The sequence below is a fragment of the Oratosquilla oratoria genome, chromosome 1 (genome assembly GCF_046742065.1).
Source record: "Oratosquilla oratoria isolate Oo_2021 chromosome 1, ASM4674206v1, whole genome shotgun sequence".
Lineage (NCBI taxonomy): Eukaryota > Metazoa > Arthropoda > Malacostraca > Stomatopoda > Squillidae > Oratosquilla > Oratosquilla oratoria.
This window is the reverse complement of record NC_134777.1, coordinates 128508061-128532275: the sequence shown is the minus strand read 5'-3', so window position 1 is coordinate 128532275 and position 24215 is coordinate 128508061. Positions and strand designations below refer to the sequence as shown.

The following is a 24215-nucleotide window of genomic DNA, read 5'->3' as shown; positions in this document are numbered from 1 at the left end:
ACCGAGACGACCTTCCGTCCATGAAATGCTTAAATAGCAGAAGCAACAAATGGGGATTGAATAAGTCTATGACAGATCTCTCCTTTACCACCCCTATGGTGCCACATTGCCCCCCCCCCAAAAAAAAAATAAAAAATAAATAAGCACTAGTTACTGCTGACAAAATACTAATATTCATTTTCTGTGAATTCACACTGCAGCAATTCTCAAAATCACCTCCCTGCTTGACTACCTCCATTGTAAGGAGGAAAGAGCCTTTGGTATATGTATGCATGTACATCCCTGCACATATAGGGAGGAACCAATTCATACAATTTCTGTGTACCTTTTATTTACCTTCATACAGAATGGAGTTATATCAAAAGTGAAAATAGTTGTGAGTTTTTGCCTCTTTTTCAGCCCGGGTACTGGTCGCACAGGTGCTTTCCTTGCCTGTGATATGGGAATAAAGACCTTTGAAGAACAGCGTATGGTTGATGTGCCCAAAACTGTTTATGTCATCAGGAGGGATCGAGCTGGGGCAGTCCAGACCAAGGAACAGTATGGATTTGTTTATAGGGTAAGTGTTTGATAGCTCATGTTATAAGCAAAAACATCAGAGTATCAGTTTGTAAATATAATATTATGTGAAGATGCATAGATTCAGTCTTTGTGGTAAGACTATGTGAAAAGTATTTTGCCAAAGGTAAGATCACCCCCCCCTCCCATTGTTCATGGACCTTGAGAAAATATATGAAAGAGTTAATAATGAAGTTATCTGGAGCAAGTTACAAATATTCGGAAAAGGGTGACATTTATTGAAGGCAGTAAAATTTTTTTACATGAACAGTAGAATGAAGAAATGATACAGCCCAAAGTGATGTTCTTCTTGTCTACTACATATAATTCTCGAGCAGCATTGGGGTCGGGGGGGAAATTACTGCCATACAATGAAACAGTTGGGATAACCCAGCTCTGGCTATCAGGCCCTGCTTTGGAAGTGCTGTGTTTTGGTGTACAGTACTACCTCTCATTAATGGACGTTAATTAGCTGTGTTTGCAGTGTTTTTGCTGTGTTTTCGGTGTTTTTGGTGCTGTTGTTTAGTGCTGTGCAATCACTATGCCACCCAAAAACCACTCCAAATCAATGGATTATTCACATCAACGGACACCGTTACCCCCCTTTTAGTCCATTAATGAGAGGTAGCACTGTATTGCCTTCCACTTCAGTAGTGTGGCAGGAGACAGGGACCTTCATCCATAAGGAACTAAGGTTGGAAGGACAACAAATGGGATTTTAGACAAGTGTGGAATGAGTGTGTGAGTGGTTACTGGAGGCAACCATAGTGTAATCAGTAAGCATGCCTACTTAGCAAGTCCTGGGTTTGATTCCCAAGTGGTGCCATCTTATCAGCGATGCTCCCTATCCAACATGGTGTAGTGAGTAGGATTCCAAAGCAGTGCACAATTGTGGATCAGGCCTCATTGTGTGAGGCTGAAGGGGAGATGTATGAGTTGACACTAGAGCTGATTGTGATGTAATCAGCCCCAGATTCGAATTCCGAGTGTTGCCAGCTTTTCAGTGATGCTCCTTATCTAACATTGAGTGTATGCTTTGATGCAGCCACCCACTTTATAAGAGGGACAAGACCTTTAGTAGACATCTACTCTTCAATTCATTCCTATATGTAATCCCCAAAACTTAAAGATATCTACATCCTCAAGCCTCTAACCCTTCACATTCTACATACAGTATTTGTTTACGGCTGCTAGATAAGCGTTGGTGTATGCCTTGCCTATGTCTCTCCTCTTATCTCCCTAGTTGTATTTTACGGGACAAGAGCTATGCTTGTAGTGACCCATTTTCGTATCTCTCTGCATCCAGTTTATTCTTAAAATCTTGTATAGTATGTATATCTGTATGTATGTAGATAGGTATATTTATTTATTATTTTCTTTCCCTCTTTTTTTACAGGTTGTTAATTTGTATGCTTCAAAACTAACAACTGGCAACTTGGATTCACTTTAGTGGCTCTGCAGTCATGGGCCACAGATAGAATCGACTCCAAATTTTGTAATATAATGTAATGTACTTGTTTTTAATTTACTGTAGATATGGAAAGTGATGTGAGAAAATTTTACTTTATTTTTAAAATTCAAGACAGTATTCCCAGATGCTGTGATGATAAGTGAATTATTTTATGTTTGAAATGCTTTTATTTTGAGGAACAGTAGTGAGTGCCTAACTTATGATATTGATTGAACAAGGAAGGAATTGTGCTCTGGTCAGAGCCTGTTTTAGATTTTGAAATAGAAATTTAACCTTTGTGCACTCTATTACGACGCTATTTGCCTTGCAAGAAATATTTTACATGAGAATGTGCATGCATGTTATGTAAATATTGATATTTTTCTGAACACATTGCTTTCTTTTAGTAGTGATTGTGTAAAGTCATACATTTGAACAGCCATTTTTTGTGCAAAGGTGCATACCAGCGACAGTAATATTTCTCTTAGTTTAATTGCAGTTTTTTTACATTTACAATAGTCTTGTCTTGAGTATCTGAGATACCATTTTATGATTTACTTTTTTAACAACTTTGTTTTTAACTCAAACATTACCTAATTCCAGGGCTGTAATCTAATGGCCTTCATTGTTTGTTGTACATAACAGCAGTTAGTCAGGTATGTTGCCATACAGATAAATGTAGGCATAGCCTTCTATCACTGTTGTGTATATCATTATTTTGTGATAATGCCTCTGATATTAGTACTAACTGATTTTCCATGTACAACTGCAATGATATTCTATTTTACATAAACAAGGACATTTCCAAAAGTTTTAGGCAAAATATTTTGAAAAATAGTTGCAGGAATAGTTGTTTTAAGTCAGAGTACAGAAGGAAGACACACTTCTTGTAGTGAGCTAATGCTTCAAATGTTCCTAAACATCTGTAATTTAGATAGTTATATTCACGTACCTCTTCCCTCTTTTGAAAGAGAGGAAGTTAACAAGGAAGGAAGTTCAGAACTATTGATAGGTGATCTTGCCATATAGTGTATACATCTTGATGTAGCAATTATCACAACTGTCTGAACCGAGTCCTTAAAATGCCACTGAATAATTGAGCTCTTCACTCACAAATGAGCCACTGAAAGTGGCATTGATTTCTTAAGTAGTACTGCACTGTGTAATTTAATTTTTGGCTTGAAGGTGGTCCTGCAAGAGGGATATCAGAGAGTGTCGTCTCCCTCCCACCCCTCCTCATAACCTCCCTCACCTCCATCTGGAAGTGCAACCCTAAGAGGCTGGCACTCAGTCCCTAGACTGGGTCTAGAATGTCTTCATCAGCTTCATTTGAATTTCCTCCATCTTTAAACACAAAGAGAGCTGACAATTGGCAACAGTGACATAGAAACAGTCCCACACTACTACAACACAGTCCAAAGTTTCTTCCTAGAGAGATCTATAGGAGAGCCCAAGGAGTACTGCCAGCTGTTGTAGGGCTGCAAGTTTTCAGTCACTGAAACTTGAGGCAAAAATTAATTGACTCACTAGATGATCTTGTTTATCTAAGGGGGAGACCTCAGGCTGGATGCATTTTGACTGACCAACATTTTTAGACTAGGTTATGCCCTTGAGCTGAATCAAATCATCTGGCATTTGTCACAAACTATACACAATGCACTACTTACAGAAGGTTCAGTCAGGCATATGTGATAGTTTTATCAATGTCCTCAATAATGGTCCTTTTTGTTATCCAATTGTTCACTGTAGCTTTTCACCATTCCCTTTTCACAAACTTACACCTCACATTGACATGTTCATCTCCTCATACTGTAGTTTATGTAAGCGAAGAAGTGTAGCCAGATATTTTCATCATAGGCTGATAATTTGTACATGAGAAACAACAAAATACGTTTATAATAAAATATAGCCTAGAATTATCTGTTTCTATGAATAAAAGGCATTCTGTAGAATACTGCATCATTGTAAAAACTAAATGTTTGCTAAGTAGAACACAGTGTAAATAATGTAGAATTCTTGTAGCAAACATAAATGCCTTGGGGTATGGTGCCAACATAGTACAGTATAATTCACAGTTGATTGTACACCATGAGGCCCAACCAAAGATATATTTATAAGATATTTGTGCAAGAAAGTGAAGTGGCAGAGACAATACATTATTGCTTATTCCCACTGCACTGCATGATGGAAAGGCAAATTTTCTGGAGAGATCATTTGGTGTTTATAATTTTTTGTCAACTAAAAGGCAAGTTTGGTGTTGTATGGATAGACATGAATATGCTATCCAGCAACAATGTGCTGGTTATGTGATCAGAGGTGATTACAATCATCCATTTTTGTGTTTCTATTTGGCTGTTAGTACTCTACTGTTACTTTCTATATTATAATCTTTATGAACAATACTGTTCAAAAGCTAGTTTCTCAAATTGTGACCCAGATCCCTGTATCATCGTCGTGGTAGTCCTGTTTGTCATGTTGATGAATATGCTTCACATGCATCATTCATGAGATATCAAAGTGGTCTGTGATATTCAAACTTCAAATTTATATGAATTAAATCTGCAACTCCTGTGATGAATTAATTTGTATTTGCATTTTTCATATGAAATTTTTTATTCTCTATTAAAAGCACAGTGAACTATTTGTGCAGTATCTAGTTGGTGTATCATCTCAAAGGTTCATACTTGTGTCTTATGTATTGCAGCATCAGGCGTGTAAAAACTGCAAGGCAGTAAAGTTTTAGTGCTTCTCGATTCAAATCGCAATTTAATAATGCTGATGCCCGCAGGCTCACTAGGTTAGAAAGGCACTGTGTAGAGACCTGAATTAAGTTTGATTAATTGTCATAGGCAGCATTAACCATATGTCTTCAGTATTGAACTATAAGTTACCTTTCATTGTTGCCTTGTGCTGTATTTATTGCATTTTGCATTTCATGTAGTTTAATTAATGTTCACTCCATATAAACAAAGACATTAAAGGATAGTGTTTCTCATGAGATAGATCAAAGCTATCTTACAGAGAATAGCTCATAGATTCTACTAACTTATACACAATAGAGATGTGAAAAAGGCGTTCTGTACAGCTATTAGGACTTTACTCTGATGGTGAAACAATATATATGCCTACACTTATGTCAAGTGTTCCTGAATTTATTTTAGGATATTTGCAGCTTTATGAAAATGAACTGCAGGATTACAAAATATCCTGTAGCACAAGATATCTCTGGACTGAAGCAAACTTTTGTATTTGAGGACACTAATTCATATATATATATATATATATATATATATATATATATATATATATATATATATATATATATATATATATATATATATATATATATACATATGAGCTACAATGAATTGCTTTTATAGTCTCAGTAGGTTTAAGCTACTTGAATTTCTCATCCCCAGTGTGCCTTTGGTGTCTTGATATAATATATGTAATCAATTATTTGTAGGTAATGTTTGTTACCTCTGCACTGTTTATTTTCCTATTTCTGTACCAGTTACTAAAGGCCTGTATTCCCCATCCAGGAAAGAGATAATGATGCCAGAAAATTCAGTGTCTTATTGTCTGACAATACATTCAGCATGCAATGTACAGCCTTGTCTTATTTGGCATAAGGTTTTATTACAGGCATGCATGTGTCATTATGTCAACCATCAGTTGATGTACAGTTAATCAGATTAACAGTTAAATGTATTCTGTAGTTTGGATGATGAAGCCGGGGGAAAGTATCAAAGTTAAGAACTACAGTCTTGTGTTACTCTGTTCCGGTTCTCTTTTTTTTTATTACTCTCAAATGTTTTTGTTTGCTGTAGTCATCCATTACAATAGGATGGATATGCAGGTCATAAGATGCCCTAATGGTTTGCCAAACTAAATGTACATTATAAACCAGAGGCTCTGGAGGAAAACCACAACATTCATTTATGATGCATTATGATTGATAGAATATCTTTATATACTTAGGTATCTTAATCAGTGGTGCTAGAATGACCCATTATACCAATGCAGTGCAAGTTGGTCGTTAACCTTTCAGTTTAGCAACGTGCATTCTTTGCACCAGCTAAATCAACTTAATGTGTTTGTATAGTTTCTCAAGTTCTTTTGCTTTGAAAAACTCTTCTGGAGCAATTGATGAACTTGTCAGGATTCTATAATTTTGGTCCTCTGTATGTCCTTTCAATTTATGTGCAGCAAAACAATATGTCAGACAATGCCTTAATCTGGTCTGACAGTGTCTTCCATGCTGTGTAATTTCATCACATTATATACATATACATACACGTATGCAATATCAGTATGTATACATACATATATACAGTATATATATATATGTATGTATATCCACTGTGTTTATATATTCATGTTATTTTTTTTGTATATTTATGTCAATAATTTAACATCTTCATAATTTTAGTAATTATATGTAATTGTGCAAAACTATAATATACTATATATCACAAATAAACATTACTAAGGAAAAAAGTTTTATTTCTTAACTCAAACAATTTTAATGTTCTTCTCAACTCTGGTAAAATTCTGTAATAAATTCTTAATTGATTATTGTTGTTCCCTAGACAGTCTGGCTGATTAGTTTTGTCTCCCTGAGGAATGCCATGGCTGGAACAGGGTTTTCCCTCAAATCCCTTAATGTATATTGTGTTGTTGGTGTGTGATTGCGCACAATGCAGTCTTCTGTGATGTGTTGAAGTTTTACATCCTGGACAGTTATCTGTGATGTGGTCATCATCCAACCTCTTCTGGTAACTTAGAAGGGCTGAATGGTGGCTGCACCACAGCCTGGTCAGGTGGACTTTATCCCTTTGGGTGAGAGAGGATTCAGAGGGATGGATATCAGGGGGTCTGGCATGCAACAGTGTGTTGTCTTTCAGTTTGTTGATGAAGCAGTGAGTGATCAACAGTTAATTATTTTTTATGGATTTTAGTTTACAAGATAAGAAGGAGGGAAGAGGGTGGAGGGGAATGGAGTGTGATAGGGATGGAATGGGTGGGAGTGGTCTTTATGCCTTTGTTCTTTTGGCTACCTCCCTTATAAGGAGGAAAAAAGTCTTTGGTATATGTATGTATGTAGTTTACTGGTGCTTCTATCCATGTGGACAACTTTGTCCCTGTTATAATTACTTTACATTTTATGTGTTGGTCTCGTTAGTTGAGGGTGCTTGTAGTTTGGATGTCATATTATTTGTAGGAAGTGGATTCAAATCCTACATTCCTCTCTGATTCCTGGCAGTGACTGTTGCCTCCCTTAAAAAAAACAAGTGCATACTAGGGCAAAGGTGATAGCTTCAGCCATAGCTAAACACTAAACATAGGCTCCTCACCACCATAACCTTCTGGAAAGAGGATAGAGGTATTCTTTTGTCACCCGGAATATGTTGTAGTGTCATTGTTGTTTGAGGGGATAGATGATGAGTAAGTGGTACTGAAGTTGCTGTGTTGTGTAACCTGGACATTTTAGTAATTATGTGTTGTATTGTGAGGAGGGGGTAGTAAGTAGTATTACATTCATCTGCCTTGGCTGGAAGTTTATTTCATGGAGGTAAACAAGCTTTAGTTGTCAGGCCTTACTGTCGAGATGCTATGTCTCGCATTATATCTGATCCAGGCAGTGGGTGGGGGACAGGGATGTGTTTTCAACTACAAAAAGCCATGAGATTTTTAAAAGAAAAATAAATGAGTGTAGAGTGGGTGCATGCCTTGTGAGGGGAAGAAGCCCATTAATATATAGACAGACGTTTTTCAAGTGCAGTACCAGTTAATATGGGCCTCTCTGCATTAGTTCCAAGGATAGTTAGACTTTAGGGCAAAATTTTCTTGATAAAAATCACTTCCAATTTCAAACTGCTTGACATCTGGGGAACTGAAGTTCCAAGATACAGCTGTTTAAAATAAATGTCCGAATCTGTTTTCCATTCCCCCTTTGCTCAGGGTCATTGTTGTCCTTACCATGCATCCAATTTCCATATAAACACCTAATTCCTTAACTTCCCATATAATGGGATAAAAGCCTTTTGGTATAAAAATAGAATTTCTTAATAAATCTGGCTTATTTAATCAAATAATACATCGGAATACTTAAAAAAAACTGTACAACTCTTCCACCATGAGTGGAAAATTATATTATGCACCCAATGCTAATTGAGTGAAGTCACACCGTGACAAATATAAACGAATCAGCTGTGGGATTACCAAGGACGTCCCTACACAGGTCCTGCATTGAAGACCCAGTTTTACAGGCGGTAATTCAATATACACCAAGATAAGGTTCTGTCAGCACAGGGGCAAGGTTTACAACCATTTTCCATTATCTTGAGATTAAAGGAATGAAATTATCTCATTTTCATACTAGATGGCACTAGTACTTTTATTACCACTGTTGCCTGGACATTTTATCAACCTCCATGGCATCACTTCTATCTGACATCCACTCAAAACCAAGTTGGCTAGATAACTTGAAGCCCATACCAATGACTCCGATAGTGTTGATAGTAACCACCTCGGACATAAACAGTAAGAGGTGTTTCTGCCCCAAAGAGAGTTCAAACCCTTTGAAACTACTGGTTCTCTTGCTACAAAAGAAAATCAGCATCTAGCCATCTTATAGCATGAACAAAACAGGCAATGGCTCACAGTCCTAAGACCAGTGATGTCATGATGAAAGAGCAATATGACAAAAACGATGTAATGGTTTAATTTCTGATAGAAATTTATTTTTAATCTATTTATTTATTTATTTTTATTTATTTTTGTTCAAACACAGGTTAGTCCTCTGTGAGGGACACCGTCCTAGCCTTCCGATAGGGGGGAGTTTATGACATTAAATCATATCATCATATCACAAACACAGGTTATTAATAAAGACATTATATCATATGCCTGGTCAAAGGAACTTGTAATTTTGTCCGAGGCTTTGCTGGTAACAAGGATCCTGTCTTTGTGGAGGCAACTACCTGTGACACTTAAGGATCATAATACTGTGAGTTTCCGAAAAGTCAAGGATGAATGACCGACTAGCACGGGTCATTCACAGCTTCTGCCTCACTGTGAACCTCTGACAAACCTGCGGTCTCTTGTTGGGGTCCCTGGGAGAGTTGAGGTCTCCTTAGCCTCTTCAATATGAGTCAAATCCTCACACGTAGCATTGGATGCCTGATGTACATTGATTTAATGATGCATCACAATACTTGCATTATAAAATATGAAGTCACTGCTAATCTACTCCTTCTCTTTCACTCTGAGTAATAACATACACAGAAAACATGATCAAGCCTGTTCACAGAATTTGGGGGTTGCTCAAATAAATATAATCAGGACATCAACACCAGCATCCTTGTATACCCACTCATGGCTCATGATGCCTATGTAGGTATCATCATACAGAAGAGGTTAATTTAGTGGACCCTCGGAAGAACCAATTCCTACAAACTTCAGGCTGGGGACCAATGACAGGTACCTATAAGTGTCAGTCCTTCAAGATGGACATCAGAGAGAATCATCTCCCTATTCCTCTTTGGAACCCATCAACATCCTCACCTCTGCAATGAGGTGCAGCCCCAAGAGGCTGACATTCAATCTCCTGACCAGCCCCGGATCTCTATAAATTATGACTCCACTTCCTCTAACTTTTCACAATTGGCAACTGCTCCCTTCCTGCCACTATATATTGGTGATATAAAATCAGTCCCACATATATACAATGTGTTTTTCCCTGAGAGATCCATGGGAGGGGCTAAGGCACATTACCAGCTGCTGTGGAGCTGTGAGTTTCTGATCAATGGAATTTGAGGAAACACTTATCATTAATCTCAGGGTGGCCCTGGTGTAAATGAGACCTCCAATTTGTTAATATTTTGTCACATCTCAGGGATTGATTAAGCCCTGAACCCCCACGACCAGTCTCAGTTCTGCTGCTGGGACACAATGGTGGGGAGGAGGTGGCCAACTGATTGCACATTCACCTGTAACACCAGACGAAGTCTCTCAATGAACTTGGGGTCGAGTTGTTGGTCAAAGTTACGACTGTAGTACCCTGAGGGCAGCTGGACCCACCGGTCCGGGGAGGGCACGTTATCACGCATGTAAGTCCATAGGTCCTGCATGAGCATAAGGACTTCATGTGGTGCCAGTTGACCGACCAGTTGTGGCAGGACACTCAGCGGTCGCGGTACAAACTGCCCTGTCACCATTATCTGCAGGAGTCTGACAGTGGTAGCCAGTTGTTCCCCAGCTTGGTCTGCCTTGGCCACTGGTGAGGTAGCCCAGTAGGCAATGAGGGCGGCTGTCAATGCCCTCACCAGCACAGAGCAGAAGCAAAGAGCCGAACGGTTCTGGGCCACAAGTTCAAGAAGCGCCCATGCCACCGGCTGCGTGTCAAATGTCTTCTTGATTGACAGGTCCCTCTCAAAGGTGAACTTAATGTACTCCTCTGGCCAGGGGAAGCCATTGAACATGATGTCAGGTGAGATGAGTTCAACAAGCATTAGGGCCACTGTGTTGATGCCCATGGTCCCTCCAGAGACCTCCTGTGGGGGGGATCGACAGCACAGGGAGATGGTGTTGACGAGGAGCTGTGTGTGAAAGGTCACGAGATCAGGTGGGAGGGTGGGTATGCTCTTCCTACGCAGAACACCCTTGCCAATGATCCCTGCATGGAAGATGGTTGTGTGGGACTGAGGCATCTTGACCCATGAGTCAAAGGTGTGGTTGGCATTGATGAGAGACACCTCTTCCACCTCTTTGATGTCCAGTTTCGAATCTGGTTTGGCCCCGAAGAGGTACGAGCATTCAGGACGGAAGGCGCTTTCCACCAGCAAGCGGATGATGAGATTCTGCCCCACCACACTCCGAGACAATTGTTGTAGGATCTTCTGGCTTTTCTGTACACCCAGGAGCTTGTGGGTCATCTCATCATGGTGAAGACATGTCAAAAGATAGAAGACTGTGGCATGGGCAAGGACATGAACATGGCCAACAGCGAGAGGGCGGTCCAGGGGCAGCTTAGCCAAGAGGCTGACCACTGTTGTACCCAGGTTCTCTGTGTTGATGATGCGAGCAAGATAGGGCACCCCTTCCAGGAGAGAGTCCACAAGCATTGGATGCACCACGGATCGCTTCGTCCCTCTGACATCCAGGAGTTTGTCCAGGCTCTGTAACATCATTAAGAGAGCCTGACTCTTGGCATCAGGCTCTTCCAAGGCTGACACAAGTGCCAGAGTCAACGGTGACTTGGTGGCCGTTGGGGGCAACTCACTACTCATGAGGCTCATGACAATAGGAACAAGGAGTGGCCGCGGGTCATGACGACCAATCGGGTGACGTAGCAGTTCACTGAAGAGGCTTGATGCTGTAGCAGCACCCTGGTGCACTGACAGGAGTGTCACCACTTGCACAGCCCGCTTCAGCCTTGCACTTGACCCACTACCGTCTCCACCTCCACTGGGAAGGGGCCAGGTGGAGGAAACGCAGCGGAGGAGACCTGCAAGAGACATACCGGTGGTGCCGCTTCTTCCCACTCCTACACCGCTACCACCCGACCCCCATATGCCACCCTGGGTCTTGGGGACTGTCTTGTCACTGATGCTGCCACTGTAGATCCCTGACAGAAATGGAATGCGGATGGGTGAGCCCTGTGACCTACGCCAGTAAGCGACCCCACACAGTTCCTCCACCACATTCTCCAGGATATTGTTGAAGCTGGCAGCAACTGCAGGTGGGATCTTGGGTGATGCTGCTGATGCACCCTCCACCAGGAAGGTGAGGAGTGTGGGTGCTGCTGTTGCGGTGTCCAACAGGAGGTGCACGATGAGTTCCTGAAGTTTGCTTGCTGAAGGGAAGAACTTAGGGATCCACCAGCCAACTTGACCTGCGAGAACCACCACCCTCTCCCACGTCAGGAGGGTGTGTAGTTCGCTTGTGAAGGCTTCGAGCAGAGTGCCCACCATGCTGCGGCACACCAGACGAAGAAGGAAAGGCACAGCAGCCTGTGTCTCGGGGTCGTCACCCCCAGAGAAGGTCTTGAGGAAGATGGAATGGAGGGCCCGCTGGATGTCTGCACGGTGCTTATCGGCAAGATGGGCCAGAATGTTGTTTACACTGACAAGCTGGTGGTGGTGCCCATGGGACGAGTTGGCTGCGAAGCTTGCCAGCCCGAGAGCGAGCACCCGGTGGATAACGGTTGATGGGAAAGAGCACCCAACATGAGCCACCACCCAGTCAAAGGACGGACCTGCAGTCGCGCTCACCTGCAGAAGAGCGGCAATGGCTGTATCCGGGTGATGAGCGATGCAGGCCACTGTCAGTGCCATGAGACCCTTGGCTGGAGGGCAGGCCAGCCACACAGCTAGCACTTCCTCCAGGGTGGCATCTGGCCGGCAGAGGGCTGGGCCAAACTGCCTGGACCAGCGGCCTAACTGTTCCATGGCCCAGCTTGACACCAGGGGTGGCCAAACTTGGGGTGCTACCTCCATCAGCTCAAGGAGGAGCCCCTGTAGTTGAGATGTTACGTCGTCATCGCCGTCATCTCCGGACCCACCTTCCGCCTTCGACTCCACAGCTCCTCCTTTGGCGTGTGCCTCCACCTGGAAGAAGCAATGACATGAAAACCTTCTGTTCACTGGCCCTTACCCCAATAATATACATTCCACCACCATCTCCACATCAAATGCAGTATTCATAATCAGAACTGTTCTCTCAATTTCTTATCTCAACAATATTAAAGATATATATATATATATATATATATATATATATATATATATATATATATATATATATATATATATATATATATATATATATATATATATATATATATATACACACATAAATATGAAGGGGAGGAGGGTGCACTTTTTGTGGGATATCCACCAGGTCCTCTGTATATCTATACTAAAATTTTACCTAAATACCCAAATTTCAATATTAACCCACTGCTATGGTTATGTTTTCCAAGCTGAATAAAAGATCCCATTAACCAGAAAAAACAGTAATTGTGGTGAGGAGTTCTTAATGTGCTTCACTCCAGCAAACTTCCATTACTGGTAGATAAATAAAATGATTCGAGATTATATTAAATGAAATATAATGGATATTGCACATGGTGAATTGTCTTAATATTAGTCAGAATAAAATCTGTCATGTATGTCATTGTAGCAACTCTTATAATGACATTAATCTTGCAAAACTCTTCATATTTTTCCTTTAGTAATATCCCCAAGCTGAATAAAATCACCCAGTTTTAGTCAAAACAAAATTCTTTAAGAACATCTACAAGCCTAGAGAGATGTGTTCTCTTCCAATATCACTGTAACCCAAGAATATACGAAATATAAAATAATTAATGAAATATAAAATACTACTACTAAATGCAATATAGAACAAAAATAGAAGAAGCCTTACCTGTCTGGTGAGCACCTGAGCCAAGTAAGTTAACGCAGCTGGTCGTGCTGGTGGCAGATGTTGCAAAAGAAAGAGGGCTGTCTGTGCAGCTGTCTGCTGGTCAGCTGCTGAACTGTTGCTGGATCTTTCAGTGAGGCTTAGCTGCAGGAACCGATCCAACTCAGTGAGGAGCAGAGAGCTTGTGACCCCCCTGCTGTCCATCTCGGGAATCACCATGGCACTAACCCACAAGTTTCTGGCTAGAGAAATGAGAAATTTTATTATTTCTTTTATTATTATTACCATTTTATATATATATATATATATATATATATATATATATATATATATATATATATATTTTTTTTTTTTTCCTCCTTTCATGGGATGAGGGGGTTAGTGGTGGAATGGGTTTTATTCATGGTGCAGGCCAACCCTCTTATATAGGGGAACAAGCCTTTGGCATGAGTGTGCATATACATACACCCATATACAGCTAAACTATATATTAATTTAAAATACTATGTACACACAACACAGTATCCAACAAGAAAACCCACAAACAACACAAAGTAAAGCATTGCAAATAATAACTAGCTGTACTAAAATAATACCATTAAAACATTACACTTGAAAACTTTTAATTCCTTCCAATAAAGCACCACATGAGAATGACAGGCACGTTGTACTATTGCAGGGCCCTCACATGGAGGGGGGGGGCATATGCCCTGGGGCAGCACATTTAGGGGGTGGCAATTCTAGTCTGGACATGCTGCTAACAAGGCTGACAAAATAATTATAATAAAAAAAGGTCAAAGAAACCCTGAATATTTTACGGTAATATATGAAATCTGCATTGGAATCAACAGAATAAGAAATATTTTTCCCTTATCCTTTCTGCAATAGGGACATTAAACAAAAATGTTTAAAATCCGTTTAATTATTTCACAAGCCAATAGCTAAAACAGGCTGTAAGGGATGGTGGAAATGGGAAGTGGTGATGGGGGATGGGGGTATCACTGAGAACTTTGCCCCAGAGCAGCACTTAAGCATGTAGGGGCTCTGCACCGTTGCTGCCCCTAATTGCTGTCATTTTCGTGCTTTTACAGTAAACCCTCGATATAACGGATGACATGGGGACATGGGTCTGTAATCATATCCGAAGATCCATTATAACCGAGGATCCGTTATATCCGATGGAAATACCGGACAGATCCATTATATCCCAAAGTTTGTCTGGTGTTAGAAATTAGTAGGATTAGAAATTACAGTAAACCTTCAATATAACGGACAATATGGGGACAGGGGTTTGTCATTAATTTGAAGATCCATTATAACAGAGGATCACAACTTAGATTCAAATTGCTAAAAAAAATTAAATAAATACTTGTGTATCTAATTTAAATAAATACTTGTGTATCTAAAATACCCAATAAAGCTCAGTTCATAGGACTATGTCAGGAGCTTCAGCTTACAGATTGGGAGGCAAAATTTAGCGACAGACCTGTAGATCAGATGTGGAAAATACTTCAAAATATGCTTACTAAGATGATTCATACTTACATCCCATTTAAGGGCAGACCCCCCCCAAATCATGCTTGCCCAAGATGGCTTGACAAAGAAACTGAAAAAAGTATTGCTAAAAAGAGACAGGCTTATAAGAAATACAAGTGCTCAGGTGCAACTAATGACTATCAAAGTTATGTAATAATACAGAGATATTTAAAAAAGGCAATAAAAAATGAAAACAATATGAAGTGAATATCGCTGATAAATCCAAAGAGAATCCCAAAGAATTCTATAGTTACATTAGAGATAAAAAGGCTATTAGGAATCACATTGGTCCACTATTTTCTGCTGATAGTCAACTTGAATATTCAAATGAAGGAATGTGTGATTTTTTAACTACTATTTTAGCTCAGTATTCATAAACAAAACACCTCAAAGTGAACTCCAAACTGAAACCTGTGAAAAGTCTAGGATGAACTTTCTATGGTAAATATAACAAGAAATTAAAAGGTGTATAGAAAAACTCAAAATTAATAAAACACCAGGGCCTGATGGTTGGAATCCAAGAATCTTAAAGGAAATGAAAAATGAGATTGTTGTTCCATTAGAAATTATTTTCAAGAAATCCATCATATCCGGAAATGTCCCAAGAGAATGGAAGCTATCTAACATTACTACCATAAAAAAAAAAGGTGACAAAAAGAAACAAAATAACTACAGGCCTACAAGTTTGACTTCAATTGTAGGAAAAATTATGGAAACTATCATCAGAGATGCTATCAAACATCATTTAGAAAGTAACTTTGATAAATGATAGCCAGCATGGATTTAGACAGAAACATTCTTGCATGACTTACTCGAATTCTACAACACAGTCCTCTCGATTTATGACTAAAACAAAAAAAAAACAATATAGATTCAATATATCTAGACTTTGCAAAAGCTTTTGGTACCCTCCCCCAGGAAAGACTACTTACTAAATTAGCTTTACACAGAGTAAGTGGTATAATTCAACTACCATGACTTTGTTCATTAATAAATTGGTTTAACAACTTTTTCTTATTGATTTCCGTCAATTTATAGTTTCACCCAACCAACAATTTTGTGATGTGGCTTATGTGTTTCTGGTGAGATTACAAAGGATTACAAAGGCGGAGCATGCCGACAGGAGACCTTTTGATCCATATCTAGGTCGGATGCGAAAAAAAAATCATATTAATAATAAAATAATAAATAAAAACTATGATAATGTAAATAACAAATAAAATACATAAATAAATGCATAGGTATAGTTAAATAATAAACAAACAGGTAAACAGTAAATAATAATAAATTGACATATAACTAATAATAAATAAAAATCACAGACAAATGATAACAAAACAAAAACAAATAATATAAGATAAATTATAATCATTACAGCATCTTACTTAGGTATTTATCTAAATGATTCTTAAAGCTTCGAACTGAACTACATTGCACTACCTGTGCAGGAAGTTTATTCCATTCATTAACTACACGGTTGGCAAAGTTGTTTCTACCTACTTCCAAATTGAATCTATTTCCGGAGAGTTTAAGACCATTGTTTCTTGTCTGATTCTCATTCAATGTAAAAATTTTGTCACTTTTGATGTTGTCAATTCCCTTTAGAATCTTAAAGACCTGTATCAAGTCACCTCTGAGTCTACGCTTTTTTAGGGAAAACAGATTCATATGTTTTAGTCGATTTTCGTATGATTTATTTTTGATATTTGGAATCAGTTTTGTGGCTCGCCATTGTACTCTTTCCAATCTGTCAATGTCTTTAATGAGATTCGGTGACCATACGGAAACAGCATATTCCAAATGTGGACGAACTAACGATTTATATAGCTTGTTAATGAGTGATGGACTTTTGAAATCAAAAGATCGCGCAATCAGTCCTAGAATCTTATTTGCTTTCTCAGAGGCTGAAATACACTGCTTGGATGATTTGAGGTCGTTACTGATAATTACGCCGAGATCTTTTTCACTATCCACTTTTGTTAACGTATGTTGTGTATTGAATGATGGTGTACATCATTTCCGTTGCAAATGCGTACTTTTCAAGTAATGAATTATTGAAGTTATGCACTTATGCCTACATCTCCTCCCCAATGATCTTGGGGGACCTGTGGGAAATCAGGGTTTTTGGGTGGGGAGTACTAGTAAATTGAGTAATGGGCATTGCCAAACAAGTGTAAAATTAACAAGAACACATAAAAAATATATGAAATACATAAAATTCACTTTTGAGGGCGGGAGTAGGGCCGGCTAACGCCGCCATGTTATTGTTCAGCAGTATTAGCAACAAATAAAAAAAATTCTCACTATATCCACTACATTTAGTGGAGGCCACTCCGACCATGCAAGAGTTGCTAAGCGTAAATTAGGAAATAAATTCATGAAGCTTCGAGAGGGTTGCGATTTTGTGGACAATTAACCTAACCTAACCTAACCTCAATGTAACCAAAGCTAACATAACCTAACCTAACGTAGCTGGGGGCTCTGCCTAACCTAACCTGAACCTAACGTAGCTGGGGGCTTTGCCTAACCTAACCTCAACCTAACCAAACCTAATCTCAACCTAACCTAACCTAACGTAGCTGGGGGCTTCGCCTAACCTAACCTCAAGCTAACCTAACCTAACGTAGCTGGGGGGCTTCGCCTAACCTAACCTCAAGCTAACCTAACCTAACGTAGCTGGGGCCTTTGCCCCCCAGACCTCTCCAATCCCCACCAAAGCACTCTTAGTAATGTAACTTAAGCTCTCTTTAAAGTATAACTATTAGTATAAATGTGTGTTTATGTATGATAATTATTAGGTAATAAAGTAAATCATAACCATATATTCCCTAATTTACGGTTAGCAACTCTTACATGGCCGGAGTGGCCTTCGCTAAATGTGGCGGATATAGTGAAACAAAATTTTAATCGTTGCTAACGCTACTGAACAATAACATGGCGGCGTTATCCGGCCCCGCTCCCACCCTCAAAGGTGAATTTTATGTTTTTTCATATATCTTTTATGTGTTCTTGTTGATTTTGCACCTGTTTGGCAACACCCATTACTCGATTTATTAGTGCTCCCCACCCAAAAACCCAGATTTCCCACAGGTCCCCCAAGTTCATTGGGGAGATGTAGGCATAAGTGCATAACTTCAATAATTCATTACTTGAAAAGTATGCATTTGCAATGGAAATAATGTACACCATCATTCAATGCACAACATTATAACATACCTCACCAGAAACACATAAGCCACATCATAAAATCATTGGTTGGGTAAAACTATAAATTGTCCTTGATTTCTGCCAAGAAAATTGCAAATTACATCAATGCATTATAATTAAAAATTTAATATCTAATTTTATATTGCTATATTGTGTAGGTGTGCACTTCTAAAAATTACCCAAGGTAATATCTGTCGTCTAATCACAATTGCACTTGGGAGGTGTTCCTACCAAAAGTTTCCTGACAGGATCTATCTTTACCATACAATGAAAATTGACAATTGCAGTCTGGCAGTAGTTTCATTGTATCATGTATGGTGAAAATAGCATCATCCTTATCACAAGTAGGTAGGTCAAACACCACCAGAGGCGCCACCGTCGATGACGAGCACAATAGCGCGTTATTTTATGCGCACGCCATGCAAACGGCCAAATTTACATACCGCGGGAAATTTCATTCATACAAATGTTATGCGAGTGTATTTACTACGATCGTAGTAAATTTCAAACAATTACATCATCAGTTACATGTCGGTACATAAAAACAAAAGATAAACATGGCGGCTTGCATTCAGCAGTAAATTGAATATTGGTTTATGTTTCAGCGTAAAAAATGAGCTAAATAAATTCAGAGTTTTGGCAACTAATTAAAATAAATGAAAACTACTAGTTTCCCGGATTATTTTAATACCAAAATAAAGGGAGCGTGTTACGGTAGAGCTGAGAAATCGGTGGTTTTAATTAGTTTTTTTTCTATCGGGTCGGATTATCGGATAACATCAACATCCATCCCGCCATCTTATCTATCACTGGTGGTATAGATCAAACTTCATTCTATTTTCTTACTATTATGTTATTAGGGTAATAGACTTATAGTTGAATTATATGAACGATTTTCTTTAAAATGTGTGATTTTCATGTAATTTGATCAAAGAGAAGTTACGTTTTTATCCTCCGTAATATTACGGACCACAGCTACGATTCGTCCTGCCCGCTATCTATGATCACTGGTGGTATGGATCAAACTACACTATTAAGTTTATTACTATTGTGTTATTAGTGTAGCTTGCATATGGTTGAATTATTCAAACTATTTTCTTTAAAATGTGTGATTTTCATGTAATTTGATGGTATTCGTAGCTGCGGTGGGTAATTTTGCAGAGGATAAAAACGTAATTCTATGATCAAATTACATGGAAATCACACATCTTAAAGAAAATAGGTCAAATAATGCAACCATATGCTAATTTTTTTTTTTATAAAATTGTGCCTGTCAGTAAAAACCATCATTGTTTAACCTTTGATCGGCGATTAGTCAGACAGCACGTTTCGGCCCGATTTCCTGGGACAAAATAGGCCCGATTTAATTCCATTCAAAATGCAATATCTTGAGAACTAGGACAGCTAGATGGATAATTCAAATTGCATTATACTCATAGCGCCTTTTTGCATCCCATAAGAACTACTTCAGCTCAAATATCAGGAATTCCATTTTCATGTTGACCTAGCTATCACAAGGCTCCATTAACAATCTCAATAGATCTAATTACAGAAAGTGGTTGAGGTAATGGTAGCTGCATGACTGCAACTGACACATTTTTTTAACTATTAGACATGATTATGAATTTTGGCTACCTTGTTGACACTGTGACTGTCACTGTCACTGATGCAACTGTATCAATCTATGAAAATCCGATGTCTAAAAAAAATGTGGCCACAAAATAATATTCACAATAACAAAATCTACACGCATACAACATTTCAACTGTGACTGTTCAAGAATTATTCATTGATGATCTTAAATAATTCATGATAATGATTTACGATTTTTTGCCCGGTAAACTAAGTAAAATATAACACAGGTGGTTCACTGTCAAACATGATTATATCCTTTACACTCTATCAATACCCTGAACAAATCAAAGAGATTTCAGACTTACTGCTCGATAATGAATACAAAATCAGATGTTTCTTCTATCGTATTAAGCAAAATAACCCCATTATCAATTCATCCTCATCTTCAACGTAAACAAACTTCACGGAGAGACACAAACAACTTTCTAAATAGATAATACACGAGCTTATACTCTGTATCGTACTAACTGCTAAACTCAAGAAGCCAATACCTAAGTAAAAGATAGCCGGTTTTAGATATAGTTTGTTCCATCTAAAGATTTATAAGAATCATAAGAAGTGAAAAAAAAAAATCAGATAAAACTGGTTCCGCACACCGATACAAGTAGAAGTTTATTTGACTAGGATGTCGTCGCAACCACAAATGTAAGAAGTATAAAAAATGTGCAATGCATATCTTGGTATAAGAAACAGTTTATTCAAGTAATAGAGTAATTGCTTTCTTTGTTGCTTTCCGACGTTGCTTCTGTCGATCGTAGGTAAACAGCTTAGACGATCAGGGTTCGAATCCTTATTCCACCAGCAGAAAAAAATGTTGACCTGACGTGATTTTCTTTCCAGGCTCTGAATTCTGTTATATACTCTTTATAGTAATAATCCTCAATAAACATATTCTTTCTTTACCTACTTTTTGCAGGATGGCAAAGGGGTATTCCGGATTCGAGTCCTGTCAACCAGATCAAGATGATATTTCAAATTTCAACAACGATTACCACAGTAATACTAAATATTCTAATAAATCCATTGCTTCTATAATTCAGATAAAATTTGAACTACGCATGATTAGTAACTAATGTATTTTTCTTGACAGTAAAAAACAAGAAAAAATACACAACTGATTACCAGCCTCCACCGTGTAGTCAAATTTCAGTCAGGCCTTTGTATGCATTATAGGATTAGCTGGTAAATCATAACGGAATCATTATTGTGAGGTGGTTGATATGTCTTGTACTGAAAGGTGAGAAAATTATATGCTTTGCTATATTATTTTGTTTTTTCTTCTTTGGTGACCAAACCCAATCCACAGTGCCCAGATTTTTGGGTTCTACGCCCCACCAGCAAAATCCATTATTTGTTCTTATAATCTATCTATTTGTATTTCTTTAATTGTTACTTCTACCATGGTCCTATGCTTATTAGTCTGCTCAGCTTTGCCCTGCCCTTCGCGATGTGATATTGTCCCCAAGGATAAATCCGCTGTTTATTGCTAACAAAACAAAATTTACATCTATTGTAAATTGCAAGGTCTAAATAATCTTGGTAAATTGTTTTCTCCTTTTTTTTTAGCGCGTACTTTCCACTTACAGGGACACTAGCCAATTATTGTTTACTGAAGAAATTTGTCTTATTACCTACGGTACTAACTTACCTAACTCTCTGTCAGATTATGTATCAATCTATGAAAATCATGACAAGAATTAATTGAAAAATTATGTAAACCACCAAACCCTGCGCGAAAATGGTCGTTTACTACCCAATTGTTCAAAGACTATGTTCGAATCCCAGCTAGCGCAAATTGATATATGATCACATTGTAAACAGAGGTAATTATATAAATTAAAGAATTGCAATACATTAATCTAAAATATACTGATTTATTGGAATCTAGGAAGACTATACAGTATTGCATTTACTGGACAAATGTGTGTAGGTAGGTGCCACTGATCTCAAAAAAGTCTTCCTTTGAGATCAGTGGTAGGTGCGCTTAAGTAACTATTTGGAAACATAACTACCGAAACAGGGTGCTTTCGTATATTTGCATCTCAAAAGCACAGTACAGTTTGCAAGAAAACAGACAGAGGAAGAATTGTCACACAATCTGCATAAATGAGCTGTATCCTTTGCTTTGAGGATGGAATAAGGTAATGTGGATGTGTTCAGGTGAAGTCTGTCTGTTACATGCATTGTATAACGATTAATCTAAATATTTTGGATATTGCCATTGATATACTGCATAGTCATTAAATCTACATTAAAATGTGACAATATAGTGTTCGATAATCTAAGTAGTTTATGTATTACATTTCATACATTTTTTCTATCTTTCACAAACATTTAAGCTTATCTTGCCATGCTGGCTCCATTTGAACATTTTGTGAAAATACACAAAATGTGCGGGACAATATTTGGTAAAGTCTTGCCCTAATCTTTTACCCTTTTTTTTTAGCTCGCACTCTCTCAGATAACTATATGCTTACTTAATGTATAACTATACCATTTGGTTGATTTAATGTTTTTTCGTAATTATATTGGATAGTCCTAACTTTTAGTAGTTTAGACGTACCAACATAAAACTGATTATACAGCTTACAATAAAATTAAATAGAGCGTCGTTCTGAAAGACTTTTTTCAATAGTAATTATAAGATAATAATGTCATGGCAGAACATTAACCTGCAGACTGAAAATCAATGATAAATGTGTTACCACGAGAATTTTTTAATTAGTAATTATAAAAGACAATCTGCCATGGCTGGGGATTAACTCCGTCAGTGACGAAAAAAAGTATTAACCAAGAATCCAAAGAAGAAGAAGAAATAAACAGCGGAATCAGTTACAAAACATGCCTTCGAATACAATGACGTAGGACCCGGGAGGAGGTGCTATGGCTATAAAGCCCAATATTTTTTGCAATCAGCTCAGAATATTATAGCACCTTAAAATTTGTACTGTGACTTGGAGAACAGCAACATGTTCAGTGCATAACTTTTGTAAATTAATATCTTTATTTGAAATTTATTCTGTTCAATTGTTCCCTCCCATTCAATTTCAAAATTGTAGTCTAAGAATGTAAAAGGGATGTGCAATACCTCTGCAGTGGGGACATAGAATATGTTCTAATACTCACTCACTACCTACAACATCAAAATGTCATTGAAACTGATTACATTTCAAAAGTTTCTTTGGTCGGCCTCACATTGACCGCTAACCCCGTATCCTCTCCCAACGGTTTGGGTTCGCTTCTCTCTCCATACTTCTCAAACAGTCGTCCTGCCTTGTGCCCCCCCCCCACCTTATACTCATTTCACATTCGTACGCTCCACTAAATGCCATTAAAGAGAACCATGCACGTAGATACTTGTATTGTTTATCATCCATTCAAAAATTGCATCAAAGTAGCAAATGTTGGTGACACCTCGTTAACGTTTTTTTTTTTTTTTTTTTGTGGCTGTCATATGAACAGCAGGACAAAATATCCAGCTAAGTGTTGATAATCCTTCATTAGACTAATATTTTATATTTGGTCACACGAAAGACAACTAAGAAAGTATAAGAACATAAAAGAGCATTTGGAAAGTTGCAATATGAATTAGTAAATATCTACATTGTATGGGAAAGGTCTCATTGAAATGACAATGCAGCAAAGTACGACTGCCATCTTCCAGGAATCTAGGAAGTTAATACAAATAGATTTTAAGTTTTAACCGACGAGAGGTTTCCATAGCTTTCAATAGAATACCCTGAGGGCAACAACCAGAAAAAATAGGTACAGCACCTAAAGACGAATCATACCATCTGAGGAATCATAAACAGAATACGGAGGTTAGTAACTTTTACTGTTTTACCTGGTCGAGGTTGGGATACGCCGCCGATTTTTAAAGTAATGATACACACACATACCAACAACTTTTTCCCATTTACTAGGGAGGTAGTCCAAGTCAAATGCATAAAACCACTCCCATCCATTTCATCCCCACATACTTCAACCCCCCTCTCTTCCTCCCTCCCCTCTTGGGTCCTCCTGGATGACGGGTCATCCCTGCATCTCGCCCACCGTCCAAACCATCCCAATACTTTTTCATCAACCTTATCTCCCAACTCCCTTTCCACCCCCGCTCTCCTCCTTGTTTCTCACTCTACCCAATAAGGGATATTGAAAAATAAAATAAAAGTCCTTGTTCCATGGCGTGGTCTGATCGGGAGCCAAGAGTCACAGATTGAAACCCTGTAGGTTGGGCGTACCGTAAATTTGCTTTGATGGTTGGGCCCGACTTTGAGATAATCCCAGAGAGACTCGAACCAGGTACACTAGGTACCTGCCACAGCTCCCTACACACTGCGCCATGGGCCAACGGCCAACAAGAAAGGAATCTTTATTGCTTTTTAACAAATGCATACTT

At 38.5% G+C, this 24215-nt stretch overlaps 2 protein-coding genes across 11 annotated transcripts in view; one reads left to right on the top strand and one right to left on the bottom strand.

The window, feature by feature from the left end:
* Positions 1 to 2158, top strand: part of LOC143026788 (uncharacterized) — a 119433-nt gene extending 117275 nt beyond the window's left edge. For all 7 annotated transcript variants that reach the window (XM_076187569.1, XM_076187565.1, XM_076187585.1 and 4 more), the window contains 2 exons: positions 400 to 559; positions 1955 to 2158. In XM_076187569.1, coding sequence (XP_076043684.1) covers positions 400 to 559; positions 1955 to 2008 — 214 coding nt within the window. In that variant the 3' untranslated portion in view covers positions 2009 to 2158. The remainder of the gene's footprint in view (positions 1 to 399; positions 560 to 1954) is intronic.
* A 5914-nt stretch (positions 2159 to 8072) lies between these two features.
* omd (integrator complex subunit 5 omd) lies at positions 8073 to 20270 on the bottom strand. 4 transcript variants are annotated; one of them, XM_076187550.1, is made up of 4 exons: positions 20122 to 20260; positions 19480 to 19523; positions 13442 to 13680; positions 8073 to 12621 (listed from the first exon to the last, which is right to left on the bottom strand). In XM_076187550.1, the coding sequence occupies exons 3-4, from the start codon at positions 13655 to 13657 to the stop codon at positions 9943 to 9945; spliced, it is 2895 nt and encodes a 964-aa protein (XP_076043665.1). In that variant the 5' UTR covers positions 13658 to 13680; positions 19480 to 19523; positions 20122 to 20260; the 3' UTR covers positions 8073 to 9942. The 4 variants fall into 4 exon arrangements, with proteins under 4 accessions (XP_076043665.1, XP_076043674.1, XP_076043660.1 ...); XM_076187559.1 differs by having other exon boundaries at positions 13442 to 13676; XM_076187545.1 differs by lacking the exon at positions 19480 to 19523 and having other exon boundaries at positions 20122 to 20270.
* Between the last annotated feature and the right edge of the window lie 3945 nt (positions 20271 to 24215).